At 38.8% G+C, this 27,268-nt stretch overlaps 1 protein-coding gene across 4 annotated transcripts in view; it reads right to left on the bottom strand.

Moving 5' to 3' along the window:
• Positions 1–27,268, bottom strand: part of Map3k5 (mitogen-activated protein kinase kinase kinase 5) — a 205,106-nt gene that overhangs the window by 54,692 nt on the left and 123,146 nt on the right. For all 4 annotated transcript variants that reach the window (XM_074073740.1, XM_074073720.1, XM_020180404.2 and 1 more), the window contains 5 exons: positions 25,508–25,615; positions 18,216–18,265; positions 15,737–15,832; positions 12,648–12,729; positions 1,385–1,518 (listed from right to left, as the gene is read on the bottom strand). In XM_074073740.1, the coding sequence (XP_073929841.1) occupies positions 1,385–1,518; positions 12,648–12,729; positions 15,737–15,832; positions 18,216–18,265; positions 25,508–25,615 (470 nt within the window). The remainder of the gene's footprint in view (positions 1–1,384; positions 1,519–12,647; positions 12,730–15,736; positions 15,833–18,215; positions 18,266–25,507; positions 25,616–27,268) is intronic.

The raw sequence follows: 27,268 nt of genomic DNA, 5'->3' as shown, positions 1-27,268 counted from the left end.
GGTGACCAAGTTGTAGAAGTATGCTGGGCATTTCCAGGAAACTTCGTTTTCCTGTTTTTTTCTAGAATGAAGATATGGAGGCTGGAGGCAAAGTGACAGTCTATGGAAGTCATGCATTAAGGATGGATAGGTGGGACCTGGGACAGTGGTGTATGGGAGGGAATATCTTTTTCAGCCTGAGACAGTAAGAGAAGGCCTCTATGGTATCTTGACATTTGAATAGAGCCTCCATTCAAATGATACGGAAGGATGGATGGAAACACTGGTAGAAATTATTCATTAAATACCTGAGTGATGTGTATAAAGTTGTCAATTAAAACTTTTATTAATGATGAAAATGAGGCAATGCTGCCAAGATCTGGTTGACACTGGTTTGACTCCTGGACAGAGAGACAGCAGTGTGGCTGCCATGGTGGTAAGGCCCCAAGCAGGCAGGCTGCCTAGAATCCTTATATAAGAGAGTCTGGGTTTTAGATTGGTTGTAGTCAGGATCCACGGAAGAGTTTTAGGCAATGGTAATATGATGTGATTTTTTAAAAAGGAATTTTATTTTTTTTAGAACAATTTTAGGTTCTCAGCAAATTGGTCAGAAGTTCAGAGATTTCCCATATCCCCTTCCCCCACCAGGCACAGCCTCTGCCATTATCAGCTCCACCCCGCCATGGTACATTTGTTACAACCATGACCCTATACTAATACATCATTATCTCCACATTATGTGATTTTACCTTCAGAAAGGTCTCTGAAAGATTCAGATCTCTGAAAGATTCAGATCTCTGAAAGATCTCAGAAAGATTCAGAAAGAATGGGCTAAAGGCAAAGGAAGGAGTGAAAGCAGACAAGAGGTGGCTGCAGACACAAACAAGGAGTTTAGACAGGTTTTCTACCCCAGCAGTGGTTCCCACGGAGGCTTCTGTTCAGGGATTTCTGCTCTGTTCAGTTGTTTGAGGACAGCCTCCTGTCCTCCACCCATAGATCTTACAAGAGCTGCTGATTTTTCTGTGTGTTCAGCTTTTATTTGTTAGAATGGAATGGCAGCTTCCAAGCTCCTTATGTGCTGGACTGGAAACTTACCTGTCATTGCACTTGTTTTCCATCTAGCCATATAATAAATCACCTTTATCTGATGTGACACACAAGGCCAGTCTCTTTTCTAGTCTTTGAAAGTCCTGTCCTTCCCTACCTGAATCTTTTGTTTTTCCCCAGCAGATTTTCTATTTAAGTTACTGAAAAATGTAGTGGATAAACTTGAGATAGGTTAGTTAACACAATGGAGTTTTCAGACAGTTCCATTGGTTAGACTATCACTCAAGTATTTTTTAAAATACTGTTTACAACCCAAAGTACTTTCACAAACAGATTTTGGTAGCCACAATTACAATACCTGCTGTCTCTCTCTGGGATTTCTTTAATAGCAATTCGGACCTGGTTGCTCAAGTCTCGACCTGCATAGACTATCCCGTAAGTGCCTTTTCCCAACACAACTCGGTCACCATTTTCATCATATTCGTAGTCATACTGCAGAAGGAAAATGGGGGACAGGAGGTTGAAACATTAGTTGCATGTGACATTTCAAACACCAGCTTTTCTCTAGAGCAGTTTTTCGTATTTCACCAAATGACTGTAACAAGTAAAATAATAAGATGAAGTTTTACATGGCAGCTTCAAGAACCAAAAAGCAGACATTGTCAACGTAAAGCAGGTAGTACGTTCATGTTTATGATCGTGTGTGTTATGAGTAAGTGGGCACTACACAGGTAAATCCACAGACACGCTTCTGCAAAAACCCACTGGGCTTCCTTCACCCACTCAGCCCTCCTTTCATTGATTCTGGAGATGTCAACAGCTGGCATCAGCCTATCACCAGTGAGCACATAGCTTTCCTCCTGTTATTCAGCTTTGGTGCTGCTACAGCAGTTTTTATTCTTCCAGGAGAACAAAACCACCAAAAGGATAGGGTAAGGAGACAATGAATAACAGGAGGAACACTAACTACGCATAGGTTCTGGGATTTCCCTCTACGGTACCCTTTCCTCTTCACGGCTGGTTCCTGGCAATGACTTTTACTTCTGTAAGCCTATCAAGGCACTTAAAATCTATTTTATTTTATCTAGATGTTGTTAACAGGATGGTTTCCTATGCATGGGGTGCGCCTGCAGTCCGAGATGGGCAGGAGTGGATGAAGGCAGGGTTTTCAGTTTCACTGAGCTAGGGCAGGAGTTTGCAAACACTTCCTATAATGTCCCTGATAGTGAATATTTTTAGCTTTGTGGGCCATGTAGTCTTTGTAGCAACTACGCAATCCTGCCATTACAGGGCAAAAACAGACCAGTAGATATATAAATAAATGGGCAGGTTGTGTTCAAATAAAACTTTATTTAGCAAAATAAGTGGTGGGCTGGATTTGACCACTGGGCCAGAGTTTGCTAACCTCTTATCTGGGGCTTGGGTCTTCATGCCCATGAGGGGAGAGGAAAAACAGCCTAATGCTGACAGCAGACAAAGAGCTGGAAGAACCTTGAAGGACCACAAAGCAGTGAGAGGACAGGTTAAAAGAGGGACCCACTGCACTGGGAGATGTACAGAAGGCAGGTCTCTTCTGTACTCTGGATGGGTAAAACCAAGTTTTGTCTGAATGCTTTCAACCATAGCTGATCCTCATGCTATTTGGAGTTCAAACTGACACTTCCTATAAGTATCATAATTTATCTTCAGCCCACGTTGCCCCAAGAGTGGCTGGAAAAGGTGTTTTAAAGGAAGACTTCCCTCAAACAAGCTTCTCAGGGTTCTCATTGAAAGTGCACCATTCAAACTGAGCTCAGAATCCAAAATCATCAATATATAAAGAAATAATTCACCGTCAGTGACAAATACAATCCTCAAAAACCCATAAATCAGAGACTTTAAAATATAAACATAAAGGTATGAAATAAATTAAAAAATGAGAAAGGATTAGGTATTCTGAAAAAGACCAAAGATTTGAAACATAATCAATTTAAACGTTCAGCAATTGAACCCTAAATAGGAAAGATAAAAATGAATTCACACTCAGATATGCTCTCAGGAAACTATAAAATACTAAAGACAAAGATTGGACTATAAAAGAAAGCAGAGATTAAAAGGATAAGTTACCTACACCAGGAGCTAAGCAAACTGTCTTGACGACACAGGGGCTATGTTAGCACATGCTCCAGGTTATTTATCTCTAACTGGTCTCTAAACCTTAGTGGAAGGCAGTCAGGTGGTGTTTCTTGGAGAGAATACTATGCCAGGCTGGTGTGGATGCCAGCCTCCTTCTCATGGACCCTGCTCTGTCTTTCCAAGCTCTGGAAAATTGACACCTGCTTTCAGGTGTCAATTCTCAGTATCCACCACAAGATACCCAGGGTACATTAGTGAACACGCCTGCGCTCAGTGCTTGACGCAAGGCTGAAGACTACCCTGCCTAGGGAAGATGCCCGGGAGGTCTGATGGGGAAGGGAACTCACAACAGGGATCATCCAGCCATTTGCCAGACTTGGGACATAGAACTGAGTCCCTGAAAAGGAGCAGTGAGAATAGTTCAAACAATGCTGCCAAAGGAGACCAAATCACACACCTAATTCCTGTGGTCCAGACTTCTGCAATGCTGTGCTGTACCTGTGGAGTCCCACCTTAGGGCATCAACAAAATAGATCAAATTTGCCAGTGTGCCTGCTCAAAGGGACAGAAACCTATACACTGGACCACCTTATGCTATAATACCTTATAACTGAAAAGAAAAAGTCTCCAACTTGCAATGATCTGTCTCATTCAACTTTCATAATAAGCCTGTATCATAGTAAGAAGGGTCTCTGATTACCTTCAATTTACAAATGATCAGAAATACTGTTTCCAATTAAAATGTCCGACTTGTGGTTTAAAGTCAGATCTTGTGTTCTTTCTATAACTAATGCTGCAAGGAAACTCCATTACTTAAGAGCTTATGACCTTAATATTAATTCTGTTTTCAAACACCAGTATTATCAAGATATTCAATGTATTGTCAATGTCCACTGAGATCCGCTTGCTTTTCAAGCAGACACCTGGTGGCCATTGCCGCCTTAGGCTCCATCCTTTATTCTCCCTCACTCCTATCTCAAAGGGACTGAACACACTATCAGGTTTCCTTCTTAAGATCTTACAAACCCATGGCATATCCATCTCTATTTTCAGTGCTATTACCTCAGGTCAGGCTTATCTTCTGTCTATGTCTATGTCTATGTATTGATCCCTGGGCCTTGTGCAAGCTAGTGCTCTACCAAGGAGCTTCACCCATAGCCCTTCTACTCATCTTTGTTGTCATGTGTTTCTCACTCTGCCTGCCTGTCTTGCCTACTTGTCTGCTCTATCAGTCATTTTTAGAGTTATTTGGCTTGCAGTAGATGCTTAGTAATTATTTGCTCGATTAGTGAATTAGATTATAGAAAAATGTGATAACTTTTTAAACCAGGTGCCAAAATGAAACATTCAGAGCCTGTATCTGTTCATTTTTGATTGAAGCAGTTTTGTCACAGGGATAGTGTTTTGTCACACAGCATACTGAGGAACACAGAGCTGAGAGGGGGCTGCACGAGCATCAGTTAGCTCAGGAGCCTAAAGCATCCAAAGACTACTTTGAAAAACTATTTATTAGGTATAGAACTTGACTCTATACCTAATAAAGTTTAACAAAGTATTCATAAATGAAAAAACATCAAGAGAACTTTTAATAAAGCCATTGCTATTTAAGTAAGACCATTTTAAAGAGTAATTACTGCCTAGTTTCTTTTTTATTTTTCCTACTATTACAAGGTAAAAATATAAATTAAGAAGGCAGTTTTGAAGAAAAGTTAAAAAGGGACAGGAGGCTGGTCTGGCCTCTAAAGACAGTTATCTATGTGATAGCTAGAAAAACTAGAACAGAGCTGGGAAGGAGGGGCTGTTAACTGACAAATATGCCAAAAAACAGGGAGGAAAAAAAATTTTTTTTTCTTTTTAATAAAGAATGTAAATCCAGTGCTTATATATTTTGCATTCTATTTCTGTGGTAATAGGTTAGCAAATCAGGTTGTTGCTAAGGAGACAACAGTTGCATCTCAAATCAATGATGGGAACACTTCTAGAATCTTCCCTTTATTGCTGCCTGCCCAGAACAATGTTGGCGAGGAGAAAACTGGCAGCTGGCATGGGAAGACACTGTTAACAAGGCCATACAACAGAGCAGTGATTCACTCAGTCCTGGCCCAACCAAGGGACCTACAGAGACAGAACCACCTTACAAAAGTCCATGCACCTCCCAGGGGTCTTGAGTACATTCGTCAGTGGTTACCTCAAGGACCCCAATGGCTGGTTTGTTAATCCTCAGTCACATTGCTTCCTTAATATGCAAATGCCACAAATATGAACACACAGCAGGGTACAAATATCTAGTGCAACAGATCGAATCCCACTCTTCCCCCTTTTTTGAGGGGGGGCAGTGTTAGGAATCAAACCCAGGGCCTCATGCATGCCAGGCAACCACTCTACCAATGAACCGTATTTCCAGTCCAAAACATCACCTTCTTAAAGTGCCTTTCTGGCCTTCCTGTCTGAAACTGCACACCCTGCTACACTGTAATCCTTCTTTACTTATTTAATATCTTTTATTTATTATCCTTGCTTTATGTTTCTCCTTCACTCTAAGCACTAACATCCTATATATTTTACTTATTTACATTGTTTATTGTTTGTCTTTCATCAGAAGTATAAGTTCAGTGAGAACAGGATGTTTTTCCCCTTGTTTTGTTCTCTGCTAAATCCCCAGCACCCAGAATAATGCTTACCACCCAGTAAGTATCCAAAAAACAGTTTTTAAAAAAGTGAATGTACTTATTTTTTATTAGCATACATTAATAGTACAAGGGGGTTTCATTGTGATATTTCCATAGATGTGTATACCAAACTGTGAAAACCTTGAGATAAATGACAAAAACCAGTTTTTGAGTGGATTAATGGGGGTCTACTTGGACCACCAATGTGCATAAAGATCCACTTAGGCCTTGAAAACATCTAAACGAACAGCAGCCATAGGAAAAAAAACTGATGTAAACTGCTTTTGCTGGCTTAAGCAAAGCTTCCAGAAAATACAGCTGTCATAAATCCCCTCGGGAGTTTACAGCCAAGAGGGAGGTGGACCTGTTATATCCAGATGAGAAATTACCTAAACAAAGCCGACAAAATTTTCTGTACTCATTGCTGCTTCTCTTTGCTGTCCCATCCCCTAGCCCTCTTCTTACTCAAATGACACAAAAACACTTAACCCTACCTGTCTGGGAGTGGCTTCTTGGTGTGGCTTCTCAATGATTTCCATGGACTAAATGCATAAAGTTCGTCCCTTTGCTAACTTATCTGTGTCAGTTAATTCACAGGCTCCAACTACAGAACATAAGTTGGTAAAGGAAAAAAGGTTTTTTTTCCCCCTCTCAAAAGAATGAATAAATAGCAATTCGTATCTTCAATACTCTAAGTGATATACTTTCTCAGATAGCAAAGTAACTGTGGGTGTTCAGATTGAGATCTGTACAGAAATAGAAGTAGAAGGTTAAAGAAAAACAAACCAGTTTACTACTTGACGATTCTATATCGATTTAAAGGAATTCTAACCCACTGTTTGCTAATGCTGATGAGGCAAATAAACAGAAAAGGAAATGGTGAGGTCTTTCATCATACTGCAGATGTCTGAGTCAAAAGAAAATGTTCCTTTCTTCTTGCTGGTCCCCACTCCAGCCCACAGGGGCCACTTTCTCTTCGTGCCCACTGGAAACGATGTAGAAACGGGTGCTAAGAACATGTCACTTGATTGCCTTGGGCTTGTGCCAGTCATACACATGTTTTGATAAAAAAGTGAGGCACAGTGCACATAACACAGAGGGAGGGCAAAAGGAAGTGAAGAGGGAGAGGGAGAGGGACTGAGAGAAAGAGAGAGAGAAAAAATATGAATGGGTGTGCTTGGGAGAAAGGAAACATGGATGGGAGAGCTCACCTCAAGTGGTAGAGCACCTACCTACAAGCCCACAGCCTGTATTCAAATTTTTGTATCACAAATTAATTAATTAATTAAATGAAAATGAATACAATGGATTTTATGGTAAGCACCAAAAGAACCTCAGTAATTTGTACCTATTTTTCCCCCATGGAAATAAAAGATAGATATGGAGAGGATGTGACAATCTTTGCACTATGGCATCAAGCTTGATTAAAATATTCATTCTTTAATTGACTTAACATTGCTTTGCACAACCTTCAAGTCCATTACCCACAACCTACACTGCCTCCTCCAATCCACATCCCTCTCTCCTTGGCTGGAGATATTAAGCATCTTTGTTTTGGCACTTCAGACTCTTTGCAGTTCTGACTGAACTTCCTCCGCGACTATGGGATGAAAAAAGAAACAAAGCCCAGATCTCATGTGTTGGGTGGTAACAGTCCAGGGCAGGCTTCAGAATGACGATGCAGTGACTATAGTTAGAGCAGGGAAGTGTGCAAAAATGCCACGAGAGTAGACGAAGCAAGAAGGGGGCTTGAGAAATGATTGAAAAAAAAAATGACACTTGAGCTGGATCACAGACAAAAGGATATGGTCACCAAGTGTGACAGAGCAGGAGAGCTGTGGAGTTGGTGTCTGCCTGTCAAGCCCAGAAGCAAGCGAGGAAGGCCAGCTGCTGGGAAACAGGAAGGATTTGGCACTGTTAGACCATGGGGTGGAGAGGAAAGGGAGAAAAAGCTAGGGGTTTTTGTGTCATATGGCAGAGAATGCTCCTTCTGCAAATAGTAGCAAAGAAAGATTTTTAATTTGGAGAGCTCTGGCACTAAATCTGGAGATCTCTCCACAGATGACAGGGACGGGCCACGTGAAAGGTGATTAAGAGCTGCCAGCAGCAGAGTGACAGAGAGGAGGATAGGAAGAGCCTAGAGGAAAGGCAGGTGTAAGGGTTAAGGGGCTGGGGCAGAGGTCTCTCTCAGGGGTCTGGCTTGGGTTACTGGATAGATGTCCTTGTCTGTTTGTTTTTTGTGGGTCTGGGGTTTGAACTCAAGGCTTCATGCTTGCAAAGTAGGTGCTCTACTACTTAAGCCACACCTCAAGTCCATTTTACTCTGATTATTTCAGAGATGGGGTCTTGTGAACTATTTGCCTGGGCTGGCCTTGAACCAGAATCCTCCAGATCTCAGCCTCCCAAGTAGCTAGGATTACAGGCATGAACCACTGGCACTTGGCAATGTCCTTGCTCTTAATGTAGGGAAGGCAGGAAGAAGAACAATATAGACCACAGCTAGTAAATGTTAACTGTAGCACAGCCTAGGAATTAGCTGTAATCAATTCCTTGATGACTTCAGAAGAAATTTATTAACACACTGATTTATTTATTATGCATTCATAACCTTTTCATGACAAACCACAGCCTTGAGTCAAAATACACATCCTTGAATCAAAAGGAACTATATCTATAAAACAGAAAAGTCCTTCTTTGAGAAATGGTACTGAGCTATCTCTGAAATAACCTTGTATAGTTTGTATTAATCTGGAAAATTATTTTAAAAAGTAAAGCTGGGAAACTATCTTCTTGCTCAGCTCTAATTTAAGAAACGAAACCATCTTAGCATTGGACAAAATTCAGCAGCATGAATTTTGTCCAAAGTTATAAAACTGAAACTGGCAAAGCTAGAACCAGAACCTGGGGCTCCTGCCCTCAGCTTGGAGATTTCAGTAGATCTGATCTGATCTGATGGAGGAAGGCTCTGGTTATGAATCAAAGGAGGCTGAGTCCATCCCACAACTACACTGCTTCAAAGAAACATTGAAATCAGAAGGAAAAAAAAAAAAACAGATCCTAACTTGGGCCTCGAAGAAGTTTTTTTAATGGCAGGAAATCTAACCCGGGGTTAGTGATGGATTTGCAGTTTCTAGAACCACATTAATAGTTAAAGTTTTTTTGAACGATGACACCTCCCTAACTGAAGATAAACACATTGAAGAGCACTCTGGTCACCTGTCCTTTCCAAAACTTTGATTTCATTTTGGCCCAAGGTACCCAAAGGCTTTAAGAATAATTGGTACCTGTATAAAAACAATTTTAATTAAAATTGTTAGAAAATAATTAACCATTCTTAATTATTCTAGAAAACAATTAATCATTCTTAATTTCTCATACAAATCTCAATCGTATAAAGATGGTGTCTAAGGTAATTCTTGTTTGTAGCATAAAGGTGGGAAGTAGAGGAATTATTTTTGGTATATCATTCATGGAATAAAATTTGAATTCAGCTTATGAATGAACTTGAGCTCATTTTAATCAAATATTTAACATTCTGATAAAATAATTTAAATGGAAAAGGTCAAAAATATCTAAGAAACTCGATCAAATACATAATTGCAGCTGGGCATGGTGGAAGACACCTGTAATCCCAGATACTTGGGAGGTGGAGGCAGGAGGATTGTGAGTTTAGGGTTATTCCTGGCAAAATTATTGAGACCCGACCTAAAAAAAAATAAATAAATAAAAATAAATGGGCTGGGAGATATGGCTCAGAAAGTAGAGTGCTTGAGGCCCTGGATTCAATCCCTCATACTGGAAAAACAAAACAAAATCCTAATGGTGAGTTATCATAAATTATGCAAAAATAAATGTTAAGGCTTAATAACAACTGATAAGCATGGCCATGAAAGGACAGTGAGAGAACAGCCAAGGTAGTCTCACCATCCTGCAGCCTAGAACATCACTGTAGACATTCATTGCTACACTAACAGAACACCCAGGAGGAAAGAATCAGCAGAATCACTTAGCATGGCGTAATGGCAAACAAAGCCCAAACTCACAAAACAAGGATACTGACCTCTTCAAATAGTCTATTTAAGTCCATTGGGAATACTGTAGATGTCATTCTGTGTCTGAGACAGAAGTGTAAGGATGTTTTCTAAATTAAAAGAACAGCATCTGTGCACCTACTGGAGAAGGGGAGTCAGGAACACTTCGATGCATTAAAGCAATATTATATATATATATATATATATATATATATATATATATATATATATATATATACTGGTTTTTGTGGAGTCAGCAGATTTACCAAAACCCTCTGGATGTTCCTAAGGAGAAACCTTAGCATTTCCCTTATTTGGTTGGTCACAGTGCTTGCCATAGGATTGCCTAAGTAGAAAGAGTCTCTCACAAGCACCCACCTCATACGCTACTTCTGAATATACAGATCAGAGGATGTTGAGCCTGGATGCTCTTGGTTGTTCTTTGGAGAGTGATCTACCCCGCCTCTTACATCATGTAAGACTGAGGCTAGGAAAAAATCAGCTAGAGAAATTCATTACAAATTCTAAGGCAAATAAAGCTTTGCTATTCTGTCCAGGTAGTTAAAGTAGCTCCTAGAATAGGGTCCCCAAACTGCTGATCCAATCAATTATAAAAATCATCCTTGTCTAATATGGTAAACATATATTTTTGGTAAAATGCCCTTAGCTCCTTTGGAAGGAATAAAATAAAAAATATTGCTGGTTTAAAAGAGAAATAAAAGAGCCAGATGTTGGTAGCTCATGCCTGTATAATCCTAGCTACTCAGGTAGCAGAGATCGGGAGGATTGCAGTTTGAAGCCAGCCCGGGAAAATAGTTCGAAAGACCCTATCTCAAAAATGCTCATCACAAAAAAAGAGCTGGTGGAGTGGTGCACAGTGTAGGCCCTGAGTTCAAATCCCAGTACCACAAAAAAAAAGGAACAGAAAAAAGCCAACAACATGTGACATTGCATAAGACCTTATGGATTTTCCAGTCTAATCCCCTCATAATTTTATACTATTGACAGAACTGTTTCATTCTCATTATCTTTTACCCTGACAATTGCTGTGTATCAGTGATACTAAATTTAACACAAATAAAAACATAGATAATGAGAAGTCAAAAGAGCACTGAAGTAAGAGCTAAGAGATTTAGTCTCTTCTATAAGGAAGTATAAAAGTATTAGGGCTGGTGGGGGGTGGTCAAGGGAAGGAGCACCTGCCTAGCAAGCATAAGGCCCTGAGTTCCAACCCCAGTACTACCAAGAAAAAAAGCATAAAATACAAAATATATGTGAATAAGTACTAATATTGGTTCTATACAGCAAGCTAATACATTAGGAATTTTTTTCAAACTAGATCTATCATATTTTTATAGCTTTAATGAAAACTTACCTAACAATATCAAAGCAATACAACTGGTAGATAATTAGGGTTTAATGACAGGCAGGTTGATAATTGGTTAGTATATTTAAATTTTCCATCAACTGCTAGAATATTTTTATAAAAAGTTCAGTGTATGACATAAAAATCATCAAGATGGTATAATAAGTAAGCATACTGACCAGGCTGGTGATCTATAGTTTCCTTAGTTTTACATTAAAAATATAATTTTAAATATTGGTTGGTGCTATAGACTGAATTTTTGTGTTCTCCCCAGATTTGTATATTGAAATCCTAATCTCCAAATGAAGATAAGTTTAATGCTCAAAAGATCTGATTAAGAAAAAAAAAACTTATGGAAACTGAAAAAAAGAAAAAGAAATCCTAATGCCCATGGTGATGGATTAGGCTGTATTTGGGGAAGGTATTACGGCATGAGGGCAGCCCCCCTTGAGTGGTAATTGTGGCTCTATAAAAGAGATCACACAGAGCTACCTTGCCTTTTCTACCATGTGAGCACACAGTAAAAAGGTGCCATCTATGTAGAACAGGCCCCCACCAGACATCAAATCTGCCAGCTCCTTCATTTCAGACTTCACAGCCTGTAGAATGGTGGGAAATAAATTTCTGTTGTCCATAAGCACCAGGTTTAAAGTATTTTGTTATAATAACCCATATAAACCAAGACTCCTAGATTCAGAGTTCTGCCCCACATCAAATACTGGGAAGGGCTTGGAGGAAATGGTGGCCAGCAGTCCTGCCTGGAGAAGTACTGTCCTTCAGACACTGAAAATGTTAGAGTTCAAAGTCAGTACTCACAACACTCCATCCAGCACTGACCTTTGCAGTGCTGGGAGGTTCTTCTACACACAGTAGACATGGCAGAGAAAACAGACACGCACTACAAGTTGGTATTGATACAGTGCTGTGTCCATGAGGCATAAGTAAAATGATTCCATAGAGGAACAACATTTTGGGGTAGTTGTTTCCTGCCTCTTTTTATTTCATTAACTTTCATGTGTGCATCATACCAATGAGGCCCACCAGGGCTCTATCATCCACAATCTCCACTGAGTTTTGTGTGTCTGAATTGCACAAAGATCAGAGGAGAATGGAAAGAGTGTAAGGACCCTAGTCCATGGGGGGTAACAGGCACCCTCACAGGTAAAGCTAGTTACTCACTTTCTCAGTACTCATTAAACAAAACTCAGTACTCCTCAGTAAGAGTTTGCCAGGGTTTGCTTTTTTTAGTCCCTTTTCACTAAAGGAATTCCAGAAGTTGCTTTTAACATTAAAGGAAAATTTAGACTCTGACTGAGCCGTTCTGTGTCTCACCACACAATCAACAAACTACCTCCTCCTTCCCTCCTTTAGTGAGGCCCTCACTAGTTTGTTTTTTAAAAATCAGCCACAGAGAAACTTTGTAAAACCTAAAGTCATTACCTCCAGGGAGTCACCTTCACAGTCCCCTTCTTCCGTGCTTCTCCCCTTCTCTTCGGTAATGGTGTTCACCATTTCAAAAAACCTACAATGAAAGTTAACATCCATAACACATATATTAAACACACATGCTCCTTGATTTATTCTAAGTGGAAAATACTGTATGTAGAAAACACACAATATAGCAAACCTGCCAACGTCCTAAGCTTAACCTAGCCTACCTTCTATGTGCTTAAAACACTTAGATCAGCCAATAGTTAGGTGAAACCATCTAACACAAAGCCTATTTTATAATAAAGTGTTGAATAGCTCATGTGATATACTGAATTTCTGTATCCAAAAACACTGGCAACCCATTTCACGAGAGAGTGTTAGTTGCTTACCCTCGTGATTGTGAGGCTGACTAGGAGCTGTGGCTTACTGCCATAACTCAGCATGGTGCTCCATCTTACTAGTCCAGGAAAGGGTCAAAATTTGGAGTATGGTTTCTACTGAATGTGTATCACTTTCATACTCTCATCAAGTTGAAAAATCCTAAGTCAAACCATTGAAAGTTAGGGACTGTTTGTATAAGCAAATATGCCCCAAAGTGACTGCAGAGCAAAAATTGAGAGCTAAGAGAGTTTCTATAATTAGGCAATAGACTATAAGGATCATTGTAAAAACTGTGATTTTTTTTTTTTCAAAAAGTAAACATAGGTTGGTAGGATTTTCTAGAAATTTCTGACCTAACTCCTCACTTGAAATAATAGTAATATAGACCACAGAGCAACAGTAATATAGAAAGTAGAATTGAAACAGGTAGAATTAAGACAGGGTCACAGAAACATTAAGAATGTGAACATGAAATCAGAACAGGATTATTAGTGTCTATGTGATCCTATGCAAACCCATCCACTTCTCTGAGTCCTTAATTATGAAAACAGGAAGTATCAATTACCTATTTCACAGGTTGCTGTGAAGATGATTTAGGGTAATATTTGTGAAGTGCTCAGCACAGTTTAGTCATAAATATTAGCTAGTATTATTTTGCTGCTACTAATATTATTATTTAAAAACATAACAAAAATACTTATATTCTGGATCTTCTACAATATCTAGCATCTCTAAATTCAGAGGTGACTATTTGGCCAGTGCAGCATTTGAGCTCCATTACTAAATCTTCTGCTTACGTACTTCAGTATTATACATATAGGTGCCATAAATACAGTCTGTGAAATACTGATGTGAACTAGGAAAAACTTACACATTGGAGATAGAGCCACCTCTCTTTTGATGACAAACATTTCTCCTTAGTAAAACATTACTTAGTAAATATTTTTCCTTGTAAAGTTTTATTTCTGGAGACCATATTAGCCAAGCAATATAATTAAGTGAGAAACAGATTTGCTCCAGGCCCCCTGAGTCTAGTTCATTCAGAGTAGATGCTGGTGGTTCACACATAAAAGTAAGGGAAACAAAACAAATTAGGGCTGTGGAGCTCATATGCAGGTCATACTGTGCAAGGATAGCCCAAAGGCAGAGCACATTGTGGTGTGACAAGTTTATTCAACACAATTCAGGACATTTCTCAGATGATTTTCCAATTCAGATACAGTTTATCTATCTATCCACCCATCCATCCATCCATCCATCCATCCAACAAATACTCACTAAGTATCTATTAGGATCAAAGCACTGTTCTGAACATTGGAAACATGACAGTGAGCAAAGTGATTTTAGAGTATTTATTTTCTCATTCTTTCTTTCCCTACACATTTCTTGGAGGTCAATGACAAGAAAAAAAATTCTCAAACTTGATTGGCATCACAGTATGCTCAAATGTAAATATCACAATGAATTAGAAACAAAAGCAAGCTCAACCAAGAGGACAAAGAACTTTTAAAAAATTTGGCTGACTTTGAAGATAAGGTTTAAGATCTGACATGAACGATATACGTCAGCGACTAATGCAAAACTTCTCAGTGTGAACATCTGTAGGCACAGATGGGATGGGAGTCCAGTACATGCTTAAGGAGCATGGATTCTAGACTCACATGTGCCTGGTTCAAATCTCTGATTTTACACTACTGGCTATGATACTGGGATAGTTAACACCCCCAAACTCTATTTATTTTGCTCTTTTCAATGAATATATTACTCTACCAACCTAAAAAAGATTAAAATAGCTTCAAAATTTGGGGTAAGCACTCCAGAAATCTCAGCAATAGTTATCATAGAAACACATCATAGTCTTGAGCCCGTAAATGGAAAATTAGCCCATACAGGAGCTAGGAATTCTTTCTCATTTCCCAGTCCTTCTATTACACATATTGTGATAATAAAGATAAAACTCTAGCCAAGAATTGTGGATTAAACAAACATTATTTTTACACCAGTCATTTATAATGTGATCAAATAGTGATTATTTGAATAAGAACAATCTGCAATAAAACTTTACTTCAAGCTGATTTTCAACCTACACTTTGGCTTCTAAGTGGTCATTCACTCCTCTACTTCCTCTTCATCAGTCTAAGAGGGTATGAAGTATTTAATTAGCCCAAGAGAAACTACCCAGGCAGGGCAGCACAAATCAACAATGCAGTCCATGGATTTTTGAATCACCTTCTTTATTCATGTAGATCAGATCACTGGCTCTTATCCCAGGCTGTGCTCCCAATGTAAATTCCAATATAATTAGTCTGGGATGGGGCCCAGGTACTTTTTTAATGCTTCCCAGTAATGTTAATAGGAGCTAGAGTTAAGAAGCACTGTTGTAGATAACAGCAAGATTATCCAAAAGAAATTTAGAATGAAATTTTTGGTAACATAAGTGAACATTTAAAAACGAGACTCATTATTTCACAATTAACCATGAAGTCTTGGTGAATATTTTGTCTGTGGGAGAATAAATTATGATTAAGAAGCCGCTTGATTTATTAAAAAGAACCCCAAAACTTCTCTGACTGCCTAATTATAACCTATCAGCCTTAATAAACTATTTATATAATTGCATAGCCATTCATCCTCTACAGGGCTACATGTTTACCCACTACTTAAAAATAATGATCAATTTTGAATAGGCTTTTTCATGTGTAACGACAAATACGTACTTCTTACAGTGAAGTTCTGTACAGAAATAGATTTGGAAATCATCAGAATTGTGCAGTACATAAAGAAAACAGCATCGTTCTTCAAATTTAGAAATACTGAAACAAGAAAAACCATTATTCAGGAAATCACAATACTTTCACGGATCTGTAATGAAAAACAAATACTTTTTATAAGTACTCATGATTATGTCAATGCTGTTTATAACAAAATGTTAGAAATAGCACTCTAAAAAGTGATCTTTCCCATCCCATAATACTAAAAATTGTTTACTATTCTGAGAATTGTCCTCCTACTCATCTCTAAAGATCAGGGCTGCTCTGAGATGTTGTAAACACATAGAAACTGCAGGTTCCTACAATTTAGCAGGGAAAGGGGTCCTGTGGCTGTAGCAGTAATCTGTGTGCTAAAGGGAGAAGCACAAATACCAACTGGCTGGCTGGCCATGGTTGATTCTGGGTCTCCGAGATCTACAGAACAATGCCAAGTTTCCAAGGCTAGGAAGACAATTTGTGGGGGCAGCAATAGCACCTCAATTAGTGGCCAAGATTTTAGAGGAGTGAAGAAACATGGAACAGAACTTGGTTTGGACTGACCAAGTGCTTTACATCAGAGCAACAAGAAATAACAAGCTAGATCATGCTGTTTTTTGTCAGGAGTTGGCCAATATTTTCTGTAATGGGCCAAATAGTAAAATATTTTAGGGTTTACAGGCCAAACCACTCAATTCTGCTCTTGGAACATGGAAGCAGCCTTGGACAACAAATGAGTGAAGATGACTGTGTTCCAATAAAACTTTATTTGTAAGAACAGGCAAGGGGCCACATGTGGTCCATAGAACATAATGCCATCCCTCATTTTATGCCTTTGAATCTTCTATTTCTTCAATTTGGAATGCACATAATTTTTTTAAATCTTTAAAAGGAATTCTAATCTTAATTTAAGGTCCAGCTGAGACCTTATGCACTCTCCCTGTCCTCCTTCTACCATCAACAGGACTCCCTCTTGTGCTTCTGTTCTCTGAGTATGGCTCTATCATTGTCCATCTCGCACAGTATTGTCATTAGTTGATAAATGTCTAATCCTCTCCCTACTAGACTGCGAGCTCTTCACATGTGAGTTCATGTCTTTGTTGTTTTTATATCCTTAACAGAATAGGACTGAACACTTGGCACACAGCTAGTGCTCAATAAATGCCACTGACTTGAGCTGGGTACATTCTAAGGTGCTGCAAGACAAACTGCTGACCTAGTTGGATTTTGTTCAAAGTTTGTCATCTTCTCTTTATAGAGGAGGAAGCCAGGAAAAGTGAGCTCTCTCTGAAGGCACAGACTAGAACTTGAGTTTCCCTCATGTATAAAACAGCAAGAGCCAAAAGGAGGCATTCTATGTGTGTGTCATACATCACATACATAGAGGTTATGGAGGGCTGCCACACCCAAATAAAGAGAATTAATTCACCAGAAAAATGGATCTGGTAAAGTGAAATTTACATTCACTGTACTAAATGGATTTCTGAAAACTGTAGCAAAAATTAATGAGTGCCTTGCTAATGGGTGCCTTTAAAATTAAATATTAAAGAGAGTAAAGCTTTATTTAAGAAGGTATCAACTGGAAAGATAGATAATGAGTCAGTCTATAATCTTGCTTGTTCAGATCATTCATGAGGTAATAGGTAGTTCTACCAGGCAAATTAAAATGACTGGTGACTCACACTGCTCAGCCAGCTCCTGCTCTAACAAAACCAATCACTATTATTACAAAAGCAACAGGATGTTGCATAACTGGCCTGCAGAAATGTGCTGTCTTCCATTTCTATTATGGAGGGATAAGCAATAGTAAACACAACTAATTCAATTTGAAATTTGCAAGAGCTGGTTTAGCATGGGTTTCTATGGAATACTTAACTTTAAAAAAAATCATCTTATTTTGAATTCCCAAGAAATAACATTTTCAGAGCTATCGGCATTACGACAGCAATGTGAGAACTGAACTGCACTGAAGTTTATGACTGTGACCTCAAGAACAATGCAATAATGGTGACCCTGGGAAAAAATTTTAAAATGGATTCCCTACAATCTCATGCCATTAATACTGGTCGCAGGACACAGTCTGGTAGATGGCATGTGTGTGCTTTGTATCCATGCAAAGAGAGATTAGTTCCTGGTAACCAAAAGAACAGAAAACCATGTTACAACATAAACCAAAAGTGCAGCTGGCTAGAGAGGACCCCCACATGACTCCCTTTTATCCACATCTTGATTCTGGGTCATAGTTCATATTTTCCCAAGTCAACAGTTTTGTGAGTCGGTTCAACTAACAGTGATGTTAGTTGATGTTCAAATTGAGGAAGGCTGGGCATTTCTACCAACAAAAAGATTCTTGAAAATTTTTTTTTAAATCATGATTAAAACTCCTATCCATGCTATAAATATTTCTGAAAAATGTTTTTAAGAAACAAAATGTACCAGGGAAACTTACCTCACGCCCCTGACAGAGGAAGCACTAAAATTCCACTCATGTATGCCTTTCTAGAACACAGAAGAACAGCAACAACAAAAATAGAGTCATCCAAATGGAAAATATCATAAAAATATTTTATATTATTATAATTTTTAATAATACACAGAGTCATTTTTCCTAGTGCCTAATTCTTCATGAACAAATTATCTGGTAGAAGCTTCAGTTCATTTTAAGGCACACAGGTGATGTCACTCCACTTAACAATTCCTCAACTTCAGTGAAACAGCTGCAAAAAGAGCCTGGTAGAATTAGTTTCATTACAGTCTAAAGCTTGATTTTTAGCAATAACTATTGTATATTATTTTAAGTAAAAAAAAACTCAGTAATCAAGATAATTCTATTATTTGATAGAAGAATATAATTCTATCAAATTATTTCTTTTCTGAGAAAGAAAAGCATTAATTTGAATAGAGTCTCTGCAAGGTTTTAAAGATAAGTATTTCTGAATTATCTTTCTCTCTCGCTCTTTCTTTTTTTTTTTTTTTGAGACAGTGTCTCGCCATTTAACCCAGGTTGGCCTTGAACTCTTTATCTCCCTGTCTCAGCCTCCTGAGTGCTGGGGTTATGGGCTTGTACCACCACACCCGGCTCTGAATTATCTTTAGGTAAAATTTCCAAATGAAGCAGTGGGTCTGTCTCTTCAGAAATTAGTATAGCAAGTATGTATGTGTCTGCATATGTTCATGGTGGCCATCATAGCACCAAGGTGTTATTACCTAATTTATGCAAAGATCAATAGCTAATAAAGTTTGAACATAAAAAATGGATAATTATATGATAGAAACAGGTTATTCACAGGGTTCAAATGAAAAAAAAAGTGGGATTTTATTTCTCGAGTTTATTACTAGAGCTGTTATAATTATTATCAAATGCATATGTCCCCAAATTAAGTAATTATAAGATGGGATTATAAGCATTATTAAAATGCCTGGCTCTGATGTAAAATTAATAGCACAAATATTTTCATAGAAGTAAAGTAGAAGATACATGTGTCCAAATTTAGCAAGTTCTATACAGAAATAAGTTCACACTGAAAATTCAACTAGGTAGATGTAAAACAACCAGAAACAAACTCTTACCCTCCCACTGCTAGGAGCCTGAGGTCTTGGCTGGTCCAGTGAAACCAATAGGGTAACAAAGCCTTGAGGCTCTGGGGTGTCCAGAACTTTCCTCTTGGCCAAGTCAAAAAGCCACAGTTTATATCCACAGCCCCTAGATTTTTGCTAGGGCCATGTAACTTAAGGTACAAGTAGACCCTGTCAAATCTGATGTGGATTACTAAAAACCTAGTTTCAACATTCATCAGTCAGCTCACAAGAGGCAAATGAATTAGCATGGAGCAAAATTTTCCATGAATGAACTCTAGGGAAGGAAGATGCTGTAGAAAGGTGCTCACAGAATGCAACTCTCTCAACCAAGTACAGATGCAGGTAAATTAAAATAGCAGCCTGCAGCCTCAGCTGGTAATTTGGAAAGTTTCTAACTCCTGATGGCCTCTAGTGAACTTCAAAGTATCTTTGTGATCCAGGAGCTGCAGCTGTTACCTGTACACTCCTCACACACAATACAGCCTTATCCCCAGAGTCTGCAACTGACTGCTGCTCCCCAAGGCCAAGTCCAGGATCAGAAGATGTGGGAGGGGGTGGGGGGTGGGGGTAGGGCAGAGCTGGTGTCACTGAATATAGCACTATCTATAAGATAGCACTGGTGAGGCAATCTTCAGCCTCATGCTGGGAGCAGCCAAAGAGACATTTTGCAGATTGATTGGGAAAGGAGCAGAGCACTTCCAGAATCCTAGGTTCCAGGCAGTGCTGCCAGGGAATGTTCCATTTCAGTGCTATCAAGCCCAGGGCCTGAGATGGAGTGGTTAGCCTGAGGGCCTCACTCCCCACTGGCCCTGCTAGTGGGACTCACCACAGGGAGGCACTGGTGAGCTATAAAGCCAACCTGTGAGTTACAAGGCTCCAGGGACCTGTCTGGGAATCAGGATTTTAAAAGGCAGGACCAAAGGCAAAACTGCAGAGGTAATTAACCCCAGAAGTTCCCAGACCAAGGCTCAACCTAACTGATACCATGTCCAAGAAGAACTGGGAGTTAGCTGAGTTTAGGTGGCAGATATTACACAGAAGCAAGCACTGTCAGTCCCCAAGGCAACAGCCATGCCTTCCTTCTCCTTTGTCAAGAAAAAAGGATGGCTTTTTGGTTTTTGTTTTGTTTTTTTCAGATTCAGGTGGGATGGTGAAATTGATTTAGTCTAAATTGGCCATGGTAGGTCCATTTCACTTGCTGCTGAATGATTTGGCACGGTTGCAGGGTACTGCATTTCATTTGAAGGAGGGGGCCTGACCTTGCGCCCTGGGGAGCTCTCTGTGTGAGGAAATGCTTGCAACAGCTGTTCAAGACCATGAGAGAATGACCAAGACCATGGAGAGAGACCAATTCTGAATTCTGACCCCGAAATCCCCCTCGGAATGAATCCATCCCGGAGTTTCTTGTGATATAAAATACCATTTTCTGATCATTTAAACTGTTTCAGTTGGGAGTTTTGTGGTTGAAAACTTCATTAATGGGGAGCACATCCACCATCATATTCTGGAACCTGGGTTGAACATGTTCCCCTCACACAGCTCCTGGGTCTTCTCAGTGGCCACTGGCTGGAGCTGGGCCCCTGCCACCTGCTACTTGTGCTTGAGAAGCCACCAGACAGGCCAAGGGTGCTTAAACTCCAACCCTCAAAAGAAGAGGATTCTAAATAATAACTGTATACAATATCTTGCAAGTAACTTCTCTTCCTCAGTCTGTGTTCCTTTTATTTCACCCACGCAGACATTCTTCAAGTACTAAGTGACTTTAAGCAGCAGCCATCTATGGGAGAAGTGGTGCAGTACTGGGATTCAATTAATTTTTCCCCGGAATGTAGAGTAGCTTTCTAAGAGTCCCTGGGAATTGGCATATAATGTGTTTAAAGTTCTGAAAAACTGCAATATAAAGTGGAACTGTTTATTCCACATTTGAGAGCAAAATTACTGAGAGTAAAGAAATCAGTATGATAAATGAAAGTAGCATTCCCTGTTACAGTTTTCAGAAAAATTTTTAAGACATTTTCTATCAAAACACCCCATTTCCTGTGTGTAACATCAGACTTGTTAAACCAGTTGCTTATCTAAATTACAGTTTTACAATTTCTTTAAATTAACAGGTTGTAATAAAGTTATTTTTATTGCTAGTCTTCCTTCCAATTTTATCCCTTCTATTTTAAAAAATAGAGAAAATGATGGTAGTAATGAATACACTATGAATAAAATGAGGGTTTACAAATAAATCAACATAAACTCAAAATGGAAACTGACGAAGAAAGTTTAAATTTTTAGAGAAGGAGAATTTTAGTACTGAAAGTTACAGTGAATGGGAATAATGCAAATTTATTTCTTCTTGATCAAAAGATGGTGAAATGGAAGCTGGAAATTCACAGTCTAAATCTGTACTCCTTCTTAATCTACTGATTTCTAGCCCACTCTCTTTATTTCTTGGCATAATATAAAAATTGTCTCTATGATTGTCACAACGCATATGAGAATCAATAAGAGGCTTACTCCATTGAATGGAGAACCTCCTGGAAGGGTGAACAGTGACAACTGCCTGGGAATGGTACTCATTTTCCAAAAATTTCTGGCTTACTCTGCTCTTTTTCTGTCTTCCAGATTCCACTGGCTCTCCACTCACTCTCTGGCCTTGCTAATTGCTAATTCCTTTAGCCCCTGTGTTTCCAAGTGTCCTTGGGTAACCTTGCTCTTTCTGATCAAGCCTTGAAAATCTCTCCCAGTCTCTCTCTCTCTCTCTGTAATAGCGTATCTCCTCATCATCCCAAGTCTCCAGAGTTTCAACTGGATGATTACTAAACTTGAGTTTGTGAGATGTCTCTATATACTTTTAAAGTAATGTAAATACAACACTACACTTTAAATTAATATTAATAACATGTACATCTAGTTGCATTGATTATTCTCACTTGTGTCTGTGGATGACTGTACATGGAGTCATGCCATTAGCTCCAGTTAGACAAGTCTAAATGAAATTCCTTATGATTCCTTCACAACTCAGGTTTTCCTTCTAATCCCTCCACCAGTGATATCAGTGCAAATTCCTCTTCCTTATAGGTGGTTAAGTCACACATTTCACACTATCCCAGTGTAAGGTCTCTACCTGCCTCATGTCTAGCTAGTTCTATCAGTCTTCTCTGTGATACTCCAGAGTGCTAGCCTTCTGAACTCTAATGTCAAGGCCAGATAAATCCTATAGCTATAATGGCAACCATTACTGAGCACTTGTTCTGCTATCCCTGTGTTAAACAAAATTTATGATACTTATCTTACCCAGTCTTCACAACAACAATCCCAAGAAGTACTCTTACATAATACATATATGAAAACTATAGCACGAAGAGTTTAAATGGAGCACCCAGGTCACAGAACAGGTGAGGACATTGGCCTCCACACCTGTGCAGTTACACTGACCCTATGTTCTTAACTACTGTATTCTGCCTTCTTGCCCTCAGCTTGAAAAAGCTTCAATGGCACCCTGCTTCCTGCCAATACATGTCTGAATTCTTTTTCCTGGCCCAGGAGTACTTTATTGTCTAATGTCATCTTGTCTACCCAACCACACTTCCCACCACCCCCAATGCCTTCCTCCTAGCAAGCCAATCAGGCTCTTCCCAGGCCCTGAATATCCCATGCTCCTCCTCATTCTGGGGGTCTTTGTTGGAATTCTGCCTTGTTCTTCTAACCTGCTTGTCTTCTCTTGCTCCTTTAGTTCTTTTAGTCCTACCCAGAGTCAAAGCCCAGGATCTACTTGGTTTCTGAAGTCTTCTCTAAGGACTCCATGCCCCACTGCTCTCCCTCCTCACTGAACTTCACAGACCAAGCACTCACATGGTCCTCCCTGTAAACCAGCACAATCCCCAGGTCCAAATAACTTTCAAGTCACTTACAGACATGAAGCATCAGTGTCATGGCTTATCTCAACAGTGTTTCCTCAGAAGTAGCATGGTGCATAGGGAAAGAGCTCTTTATCTTACATGTAAGAAATATTACAGGTGGAGGGCTGTAACACTTTTTTTTTTTTGTGGAACCGGGACTTGAACTCAGGGCCTACACTTTGAGCTACTCCACCAGCCCTTTTTGTGTTAGGTATTTTCGAGATAGGATCTCTTGAACTATTTGTTCAGGCTGGCTTTGAACTGCTATCCTCCTGATCTCTGCCTCCTGAGTAGCTAGGATTACAGGTGTGAGCCACAGGCGCCCAGCTCTTTCAGTCTTTATCACTTCAAGAAAGTGAGTATAATGGGAAGCTACGTCTTATCTGAAAGTCCATCATAGAGTCCTAACATTGCCATGGAAGTTTTCCATTATGAATAAATGCTTAAGTGATTTTTTAAGTGTTAAACAATTGGCACTCATAATAATGAAGACAAGTCAGATTTCTGACTCTGCTCACAGTGACACAGACTGCATGTGTAACCGGGGTTTGTTGGGTGATGGTCTTTAGTTATTACAATGAATGAGTGGAGTCTCTCTAAAATTCTGGTACAGCCAATCTAGAACTGTCTTGCGAAAGTGTCAATGAGGACAATGTTCCACAAACTGGGTCTGAAATGCCCCAGTTTTGAAAGATGTCACTTGGTATTTCTCAATGCTGGCAGACATATTTGCTGTTGATGATGGATGCTATTCTCTATGCTTATTCTACAATGTCATGTTAACAACACTTAGCATGCCTGCTACATTACTAAGTTACAAGACCAGCACGACTAACCTTAGCGAACATGTAACAACTTAAAATATAGATAACAATGCATTTTGGGTTCTGCTCTGTATCTATTTGTTCGTTTTAAACACAGACACTGCCTTTTCTAGAAATTGTGGCACTGGGACAGGTGAATCCTTGCCACTCTGATAGAGGTCACATCTGGGAAGGGTCTGTCCCAACTGACTTGGACATGTCAGAACAAGGGAAACTCTTTCTGCTAGATTTTAGACATGCTGTGTTAAACTTCCTAAGGCAGTGAGTTCACACACGTGAGTTCTGACTCTCTTTAGTAGGTGTGATATGAAGATTAGAAACCTGCATTTTTTTCTGGCAGCTCTGGGGACTGAATTTAGGGTCTCAGGCTTGCTAAGTAAATGCTCTGCCACTTGAACTACATCCTTTTTGCTTTTATTTTGTTTCTCTGGTATGGTCTCATACTTTTGCCCAGGCTGGTGTCACACAGTAATTCACCCATCTTTACCTTCTGAGTAATTGGGACTATGGCATTTGCCACCACAGCCAGTTTATTTGTTGAGATGGGTCTCACTAATGATTTTCCTGGGCTAGCCTTGAACTGTGATCATCTATCTCTGCCTCACAAATAGTTGGGATTACAGGTATGCATTTCCATGCCTGGCCCCAGAAATCTGCATTTTAAACCAGCTCCTTGGGTAACTTGAATGCTAATGTTCCAGGGACTTACACTTTGAAAAACACCATCCTTGGGCCCAGTTTTGTCATAAAGTCATGGACATATTGATTCTTCACCAGCGGCTACAACTAATTTAATATGCCTTCATCCCCTATTAAACTTGTTCTCAACCATGGCTGTATCAGAAGCACACAGAGATCTTCAAAAGTTTAGGTCTTTTTCAATCCCATTTGTGGAACATGCCTGCTGAGAGCAGAGATGAGAGTGCTTAAGATCCTTCTAGAAACAAGGGCAGCACAGCTCCCCTCATTTTGGGCATAGTACATGGAGTTAGTGGCTAATCTGAGATTTACCACTACTGAGGTAACCAAACAGCTAGATGTAATGGTAACTGTAAAGGTACAGTGTAAGACCAGAAGTTGCATTATTCTAACAGGCTTCTGAAATTAAGGTACATATCATTTTCAACATATATTTTAATTATTAGTTCTTTGATGCATAATTTAATTTTTGGCATGAATTTACAAAACAGAAATATCTCTATTTCAAGTATAATTTTAATAGTTAGGCTATCTATAATAAAAATCCAAAGGTTCAATTATATTTTGTTAATTGAGTGAAATTCATAACCCAAATTTAGCAAATTTGATATTAGAGAATGAATTTATGCTTAGAGAAATCCTATTAAGCTACTTCCTCTTAACTAACAGAAATTCACTAGAACACAGAAATACCAGAAGGGCGTTAAGTCTTTCATTACTAACACTCTTATTTTAATTGTATGACTTACCTTGTCATCAGGAAGCACATGCCAGATAGATATTGTCTTTTCTTCGAATTCATTGTTGATAGACAAGTAAGAAGGCTGATAGATTTTGGTTGGTTCTAATATTAAGACCTTGAAAAGATAAGGCAAAGAAACTCATTTTAGTGACTTAAGATTTAAACCACTTATTGCTGCTATAACCACCCAGTGTCTACGTGGGAGATTATCAAATGAAGCCCTGAATCTATAGCTGGAGTGACCCATTGTAACTTCTGACAACTCCTATGAGATCCATGATCATTTTATGTTATTATACAATTATCATAGGTCCAATAAAACATCACTGTTTATTGCTAATGAACTTGGAAATAATTTTTGAGGTCTATGTTTTAGTTCAGTTATTCAAAGAGAATCTATTAATGTTACATTTTTAAAAGATTATATTTTATCGTTGGTACCTAATCTATTTCTCCAAATATAAATTTGTCAAAGAAAGGCAGAAACAAAGCAGCTCAATTCTGTGCACAGAAAAGATTTCATATACAGAATATCATATACTTTAGGTTTTCTCTTGTCATACTTTATCATAAAGAGGGAGTAGTATGGTTTTCACTTCATGAAAATGCATTTAGGAATAATTTTGGCTATTATTGAAAGAGTTTTGTACTTTCGATACGAGAATGAATATAGAATTTTTAAACCTCTTGAAATCATCATAAGAATGGTACTAAGGTAGAAAGGAGAAAAATAGAGGGGATAAACCAATTTGAGTTACAATACATATACACAGGGACATGCCATAAGGAAACTCCCTATATAGCTATCTTAAATAAGCAAAAACGTCTTTTTTTCAAAAAGAAAGAACAGAAAGGTAAAACAGGTCCTGTCTGGGGGTTGGCATCAATGGGATGGAGGAGGATATAAGAAAAGGGTGGAGGAGGGTGAATATGGTGGAGATACTATGTACTCATGTATAAAAATGGAAAAAAATGAGATCTGTTGAAACTATTCCAGGAATGGAGGAATGAAGGACAATGATGGGGGGGTAAATTCAACTATGATATATTATAGAACTTTGGTAAATGTCACAATGTACTCCCAGTACAACAATAATTTTTTAAAAAGAGTTTATATAAAAGGGTTTATATAACCCAAGAAATGGATGCAGCTGTATGAAATAATACAAATATTTTTGTACTACCTCCAATTGTCATTTTCAATAATGATATAGTTAACCTTATTAGGGAAAAAGACAAATAAAATTTGTTTCAAATTTGGAGGTGAAGAATATATGATAAGTGAGTTGAGAATCTGCCTCCAAAGAGTGGCATGAATGGTTATATTATTACAAATATTTCACATCACAGTAAATAACATTAAAATACCAGATATGCCCTGATTTCCAAGTTTCTGTAATTGTTACCTTTATGTACAGATGCTTAAAGACCCAGTTTTTTGAGATACTGGGATTTGAACTCAGGGCCTTGCTCAGGTTAGGCAGGCACTCTACCATTTGAGCTACTCTCCTAGTCCAAGTCCCAATGTTTTATTTCAATGCAGACTTTAGTAAAAATATTTTTTTAACAAAAAGCCTATACTTCACTATAGGGAAGCTGAAATAGTTCTTTGTAGTCCACTGCTTGCTTAAGAATCAAGAAAATTACTTTCAGAGCTAATCCTGACTCAAGCAAGTTTACCAAATAAAAATGTGGGGGGTGGGGGGGACTTACGAGGGCTCTATCAGTAGGAAATCACAGATTCACAATACATTAAAATATTACAGTG

The sequence above is a fragment of the Castor canadensis genome, chromosome 1 (assembly GCF_047511655.1).
Source record: "Castor canadensis chromosome 1, mCasCan1.hap1v2, whole genome shotgun sequence".
Classification (NCBI taxonomy): Eukaryota; Metazoa; Chordata; class Mammalia; order Rodentia; family Castoridae; genus Castor; species Castor canadensis.
This window is presented reverse-complemented; position numbering and strand designations above follow the sequence as displayed.